This window comes from Stegostoma tigrinum, chromosome 12 (assembly GCF_030684315.1).
Source record: "Stegostoma tigrinum isolate sSteTig4 chromosome 12, sSteTig4.hap1, whole genome shotgun sequence".
Lineage (NCBI taxonomy): Eukaryota > Metazoa > Chordata > Chondrichthyes > Orectolobiformes > Stegostomatidae > Stegostoma > Stegostoma tigrinum.
The window spans coordinates 67,094,704-67,102,612 of record NC_081365.1 but is presented as its reverse complement, the minus strand read 5'-3'; the positions used below and the strand labels follow the sequence as shown (position 1 = coordinate 67,102,612).

Here is a 7,909-nt window from a genome sequence, read left to right as displayed (position 1 = left end):
CAAAAAGCAGCGATAGTTGTTTTCTATACTTATATTTGATTTGCTTTGTACATGTCCTTAGTAAATAACATTTTAGATTCACATTTCAGGAATTCTACAAAACTTGAAAATTTGAAAACAAGACTGTGCTGACCGCCCATTCAAATACTTGCCCAAACCCCTGAAAAAAATAAAACTGATTTTAAGTATTGACGATTTCTGCCTCATTGTTTCACAGTAATTCTCTGCTACAATGTTCAGAGGTAGATTTTTTTTTTGTTCTCATCATCACCTGAGGTTTCAACCACAGCATTCTCAGTTAAATGTGTAAATACATTGTCAGTACAGTGTACTTTGCCACAGGTAAAACACTGATCAACACGGGCAGTACAAGGAAGACATGCTATGCACCAAACAACTGCTATTTTTGCATTTGCACACACAAAACGTTAGACTTTCAAAGTAGAAATACAGTCTGTATTTTAAGTAGTTTGGTTTTGAACTGCAGTAAAATCTGGATTAGAAGCTGCATCTTAATTCTTCACAAAGTAGGAAGACCAATATTAAAAACAATCATTGGTGGTTATGACAGTTTCAAGGAAACATACTGAAATATCCAACATAAAGCATTATTATTTTCTGTACTGAAAATGTTCAATTCACCTTTTCCCTTCCCATTAGAAACTGCAGCCTCTAACCTGAGTCAGTGATTTTTTTTTGTTGTTTACAAGATGAACAAATTTGTACCTGACTCACATTAATCCAGTCAAGTGCAAGGAACAGCAGCTTAAAAATAATCCAGTCACCACCTCCCTTACCAGTTATAAAACAAAATAAACCAAACATTTGTGTAACAATGTTATTTCTTTCCTTTCTGATCTTGATTTTAGGCTATGGCTTTGAGGCTTCACAAACTCCTAACGCTTTCACCTTCACATGCAAGCTCCGAAGTGTGTGGCGTAGTCGATGACAAAATCATAACCTTTTTGTAACCTAAAAACCACCTATACTTTACAGCAAGAGTTTCACTGATTTTTGTTTTTAAGAGGGAAATCCTGATTGTTCACTTTTTAAGTTGAAGTCCAAGTAAAATGAGGTCAATTGTTGCCCCACACTCCGAACATGATAATCACATTAGGCAGCAGAAAGGAGTGAAATCACCTGACAAGACACTAGGGGGCATTAAGGAACAATAAACCTGAATTGCTTAAATCACATCAATCTCAATTATGAAAACCAACCAAATTATTTTACCTTATTAGCTAGAAAGGTACATTATTTTAACTAGATTTTGCACTTCGTGTAGAGTCCTAATTATATGAAAATTAAACCTGGTGCAAATCTTAAGGAAACCTGCAGAAAGTTTACACCAAGTTTCTTTAATAAGAGATTTGGTCTGTTTGGGTAGCTTTAGCAAAAAATTTAAAATTTCAATATTAATGTACTTCTACAGATATTGTTTCTGTGCAAGTAATTACATTAAACTATTTTGTCAAAAAAAATGCAGCAAGCCTCTCAAAGTTATTTTTTAAAAATAACTAAGTGCTCTGGACAACTTTACCATAGAAGTGAAAAGGCGTTTCGACCAGTTACAGCTGGGATGCAATTTCTGAAGTAATTAAGATATTTGGAACAAATGCAAAGGATGTAAGAGTCAGTCAATTATATAGATCAGAAGGAAATCATCTGTGTACCTCAATTAATCAAACTGCCCAATGATGCTGCTTAAGAGACATTTAATTTCACATTTCTAAGTTTAAATCATTGATCATATAATTAAGATACATAGTACAAACTATGATCTCACAACAAAAATCACAAAGCAGCATTTTTGCTTCTGCCTGATTTAAAAATTGAGCTTTACTAGACAATAAAGCTTTCTTAAATCTTAGACAGCAATTTTGCAAACTGATGTTAAACTTACTTACCAGTGTTCAGTCAGTGAGGTATCTTTAGTACTGAACAATACAGCAGCAGGCTCAAAATATTCTAACCTGGGCTGGAGTAGTTTCATGATGACTAGTTGAGGCTGCATTATTTACTTTCTCTGACAAGTTGCTAGACACTTTTACATTAAGTATTATCTAAAGCAGGCAGTAATACTGCTGGCCAAGTGCAAATAGCAAAAAGTGGATATAAAGGTGAGCTAGTTACCTTAGAGATTGGACTGTACTAATTCATACTTTCCATTGTTAAACTGTTGGATTGAAAACTTTATCCCAACATATGAAAATCATCAGGAACTTAAATTGCTCACCGTAATTGTAGAATGCATACAAAGTGGTTACTGACAATAAGGTGCTGACTGCATTCAAAGGGAACTTTTTCCATAGGATAAATAACTATCTTAAACAGTGATATCAACTAAATCATATAACTGGATAAGATTATAGCCAGTATTGAAGGAATTGTAAGTAACTGCTTAATTTCACCATATTCTTTGAAATGCATATGAAATATTTTACTGATAGTTTGCTAGAAAGTCAGTCTGTAGTACCATTAGTAATGATGCTAAACTACATGGAAATGGCATCAAAATTCTCTGCATGGGGGTATGAAAAAACACCAGTTGGTTTGCTTTTTCCCAGTATAAGGAGTGGCTTCTAAAAGCAGTCTTTTTCCAGCTACCGCGTGAGAGATGCCAGACTGTTTTCTTCTGTGTCTAACTGTTCCAGGTCTCTACTTAATTTTTAAAGTTGCATTAAGTGCATCTTAAATACAGAACATAGTGGTACATCAATCCACTCTATTGTGGATTAAATACATTATATAAAATATGCTCTGATTTCAATGATGTGGAAGTTAGCAGTCATTTCAATGTTGAAATCAGGATAAAATGCTTTGAGATAAAGTGTAGAACTGGTTGAACACAGCAGACCAAGTAGCAGAGGAGCATGAAAGCTGACATTTCAGATCGGGACCCTTCTCTAGGCCCGAAACATCAGCTTTCCTGCTCCTCTGATGTTGCTTGGCCTGCAGCATTCATCCAGCTCCACACCTTGTTATCTCAGATTCTTCAGCATCTGCAGTTCTAATTATCTCTAAAATGCTTTCTGCTCAGTGTTAAATAAACTTAATACTTTGCCCAAATACATGACTGATTACCAGTGAGAAAAGTGGCCGTTCACAAACATTGTTTGGAATGTGGTTTTGAGCACCTTCTCAATTGGTGTGTTTTTCCCTGAATGTCACCAGAACTTTTCAATAGGCCAGCAACTGAACTTCAGATTCAATGGAAGTCATTAGTGTCTCAAATTGTAGAGCAAGCAGCCATGGGTTTATTGCGTGAATATTAAACAGGAACTACTCAACTACTTTTGCTTGTGAGATCTCTTCGCATTCACAAATAAAGAAAATGCCTTGCTGAATCCTTTCAGTTCCCAGTACCACAGTGTTCATGCATCTAATAAGATGGAAAACCAACTTTGCCATCTTCCAGAGAGAGTAAGAACTGCAGATGCTGGAGTCAGATAACACAGTATTGGAGCTGAAAGAATGCAGCATCAGAGGAGCAGGAAACTAAATGTTTCAGATCTGAAATGTCAACTTTCCTGCTCCTCCAAGGCTGCCTGGCCTGCTGTGTTCTTCCAGCTCCATACTGCATTATCTTTGCTATCTTCCAAATAGTTCTTTTGTCTTGTTCTGTAAATTCATTTGTAGAATACCATAAGCCATAGCACATTGCAACTTTCAGTTGTGCACTAGCTGTATAGAAAAACTGGTACTTTTGTTCCGTCTTGCCGAACAATTTCTACTCTTACTGATAGGAACATGAACCCAATGAGTATTCCTTTTGTATGAAGCCTGAGGACAAGTTTTGTTCAGGCTGCTCCAGATTTAAAGCTTTCGCTAGACAAAAGATAAAATCTGTTAAGTGCTGTGAGTTACTACACACATTTCAGCAACTCAAGATGACGACTATACAAAAAGTACATAGTGCTTGCCCTCTCCAAAACCCAAACAAAATGTTGTAAAGGTTATTGTTTGTTTCAAGCCTTGGCAACCAGAGATATCAGGATGTTCCTAAATTTGGAGTGGTCTGTTTTCATGACATTTTTTTAAAAATGCAACGTCTCGAAATGAAAAAAAAATCTTCATGAGGTTTGTAGGTTTGCATTTCATTAGACATCCTGATGTTTCTGTCTGGAATGTTAAGAACTGAAACAGGACAAGTGGCATATCAAGTGGAATGTTTGACCTTTCAAATACTTGCTTCTAGCACGGCAACTGTCTAGGTAGCAGATGAAACCACTATGTAACATTTCTTCCTTCTGCAGCACATTCCCGTGGACTGTGCTGCAATGGCACAATTCAGTGGGAACACTGCATAAACTGCCCAGTTGATTGAAACTAACAGGAAAAGTTTAATAAAATATAGCACTTGACAACAGTATTTCACGAGTAATTGTCATGTATTCAATTTCTAATTAAAATATTATGGTGGATCTTTACGAATCAGTTTCAAACTCTTACAACTGCAGAGCAGTTTCCTCAACATTCTTTCCTGAATGAGGTGGTCAGAAATTCTTCTTAATGATTATTGCCGTAGCTATTTTATAAATGAGTCAGTAAAAGAGATAAAATAAGTGTCAAGGCTTGTTTGTCATTGGGACAAATCAGCACAGAATACTATTTTACAGAAGTGACTGAGTGAGGAAGAGGAGGCCAGTAGAAAGATATGGAAAACAGCTAAATACCGTACATGAAAATCTGGCTAAAACAGGGCTTCAATCAGCACTTCTGAAATGAGAATTGTATTGTGCAACAGTTAATATATTGATAGGCAGTTTGTAATGTTACAGTTTCAAAGACAACTACGTCAGTTAAAAAGTGGCAGAATCTTGTAATCAATTGTCTCTTTTTCACATCCAGGGCTCAAATTAGTCAGTCAAGCTACCCAGCATTTATAAAGTATTTGACTGGGTGTGGAGGTTGCTGAACATGCTTATTTATAAAAGCTAAAAGTCCCTGCTATGGTTGAAATGTGTTTCACCAGTAAACTCTATAGGACCCCACCCTTCAGAGTATTTAACCAGTGTTTATTTCCCATCCACAATAACTGAGGCTAGAGGTCTACCACTGACAGCTTTGGGCTTATTAGACACAGATATGCCAGATATACAGACTGTCAAAATTATTTTGATTTGGAACTCTTGGAGCCAGGGACACAGGATTTTTTATCTCCTTAGCTTTGGTCTAGACTCAAATCCTGAGGTGAAAGGATAGTGCAGTTACCACAGCTACATTTCGAAAACAAATCATGTCAGCGAAAACTCTCAAATATAAATGAAGGAAAACAATAAATTAAAAGGCAGCTTTGACCAATTAAGCTACAAAACAAAGATTTTTTTTTAAAAAGGTCAATTGCTACTAACATATTAGGGTCATCTCCAATGCTAAGACATCAGAGCTTTGCAAACTAACAAAAATATTGACGAGAGAATGGCCTACAAAATTAAGCTCAATCCCAACACATTTAAGGGTCATGATCCACTGAAAGCTTCTTTCTGACACAGGCATATGAAGATGACTTACTAGAAAGGTACAGGATACACTGCTAATGGACCCTGTTTCTTATCTGCCTTTATTCATCTGAAGCAATCGACAATCAGAGATTGTTATGCTACGCTCCAACTCCTAACTTTAGATGTTTCCACATCTGTTAAATGTTTCACTCAAGAAACAGTGCTTTATGGATGTTCAAGAGCCAAAAAGCACAATGTCAGAAAAACGAACACCAATCCTCTCTCTGGAAGCATGTCCTGACCAAATATATCCAGTTGCACCTACATTGTGAAAAAACGAGCTCAGTTTTTAAAATAAAAAGTCACTCATCTGTTATTAAAATTACATGAAATGTTTACATCTCAGTCCAAGTATTAAATGTTGAGGTGGATTGCAATGTCAAAAATTTCAATTCTAAAAATGAAGCAATTATAGTCAATTATGAAACTTTATAAAGTAGACTAAACTTGACCCACCATACAACTACTTGAACCACATAAATTCCTTTATCCCCCTAAGAAAATACAGATATGGTAGAAAAATGTGTTAGAAATTCTCACCACAAAGCCAATAATTACCAAGAACAACTCAAACAATAATTACACAAAAATATATAACTCCACACAATTCTTTAAAACAGATAGTTTTAGTCAACAGAATCTATGCCCAAAGCCACAACTGCATTTTCTAATTCTCCAGTTGAATGTTCCTGATCTAAAATAGCTGCAGCATGAGACTGACTTCCAACTTCCTCTTGACTCGAAGTGTTCACCACCACCAGCTCGGGGGGATATGGGGTCTTGCATGCCTGATATCCCTCTTTCGTCAGCTCTAAAGGCCGATCACTTCCTGAAAGCTGACACTGAAGAAGCTGCACTTTTTTATTCAGGTCATTCCTCTCCGTCTGCAGCGCTCTGCAAAGCTTTTCCAGCCGCTCCAGTTTCACCTGTAGACCTTTATACTCCTTGTCGCGAAGCGTCTTCTGTTTTAAAACAGCAAAAAATAATCTTAAGCCTTTCTCTGATGCCTTACAAATTCAAGCCACTTCCTTAATTACGGCTAAGAAATGCTAGAAGGGTGTGCTGCACTGTCAGAGGTGCCACCTTGCAGATGAGATATTAAACCAAAGCAGTGTCTGATCGGAAATGGTTCAGTGGCATTACTCTTAAGTGAATGGAGGTGCTTCCTTGGATTCTGATCAATGTTTATATCACATGCACAATACCAAGAGAGAGATCTGGTCATCACAGTCAAATGACTGTTTACGGAATCCCAGTCTGAACAAATTACTTGCTGTGTTTCTTATATTACAATAGTAATATTTCACTAGGTCATAATTGGGAGTATTTTGGAAGATTCTGAAATCATAGAATCCCTACAAACTATTCGGCCCATCAAGTCCACAGCAACCGTCTGAAGAGTATCCCACCCAGCGAAAACATGTCTTCAATCTTGTTACCTTACAAGACCTCTATTAAATGTCAGAAATTAATTTGGAAAACCGATTGCATCCTGTCAGCTAAGAACAGAGAGTGCGTGGTTGGTCTGCTAAATCTCTGGAGAGGGTGTACAAGTTTCATTAGTTAAGATATCCATCTACATATTAAAAATAGTAAAAACGGCAACAAGAGGGACAACACTGGTTTAAAAAAGAATTTTTTAAAAGAGGAAACATTTCTGGGTGTTAACGAAGCAGAATGCAGAATCTTATCATGAACAGTGATTAGCAGTAAATATAGGGCTGTTACTCCAGACTGCTGATTAACCCATCAGCTTGTGAACATCATTTAGCTCCCACATTGTCTCTGCCACAATATTAATTGGTATCAGAGCTTTATCACTCCAGTCAACTTGCATACAGCATTGCAACTGAAAGTATTTTTACATAAGGAAATGAAACAGCTCCTCCATACCACCAAATGAAATGACAATGTAGAAACAGACTACTGCAGTTAAAAATATTTGCCTCCTATTCACAGGAGCTCAGTGGCACAGTCATTAAAAAAAGTCATATTTTAATGCAAAAATGATAAATGATGCTAACAGTCTTACGTCTGTGGTCAGCAAGGTTTTGGAAAGAATTCTGAGGGATAGGATTTATGACTATTTGGAAAAGCATAGCGTGATTAAAGGGAGTCAGCATGGCTTTGAGGGGGACAGGTCATGCCTTACAAATCTTATTGAGTTCTTTGAGGAAGTCACGAGACAGGTTGACGAGGGTCGAGCAGTGGATGTGGTGAACATGGACTTCAGCAAGGCATTTGATAAGGTTCACCACGGCAGGCTCATTCATAAAGTCAGCAGGTATGGCATACAGGGTGATTTGGCTGTCTGGATTCAGAATTGGTTGGCTGATAGGAGGCAGAGAGTGGTTGTAGATGGTAAGTATTCTGCCTGGAGGTCTGTGCTGAGTGGTATCCCGCAG

General features: G+C 37.1%; 1 protein-coding gene across 3 annotated transcripts in view; it reads right to left on the bottom strand.

Moving 5' to 3' along the window:
* Window positions 1–7,909, bottom strand: part of LOC125457055 (gamma-taxilin-like) — an 85,988-nt gene continuing 78,079 nt past the window's right edge. For all 3 annotated transcript variants that reach the window (XM_059650390.1, XM_059650391.1, XM_059650392.1), the window contains exon 10: window positions 1–6,466. In XM_059650390.1, coding sequence (XP_059506373.1) covers window positions 6,131–6,466 — 336 coding nt within the window. In that variant the 3' untranslated portion in view covers window positions 1–6,130. The remainder of the gene's footprint in view (window positions 6,467–7,909) is intronic.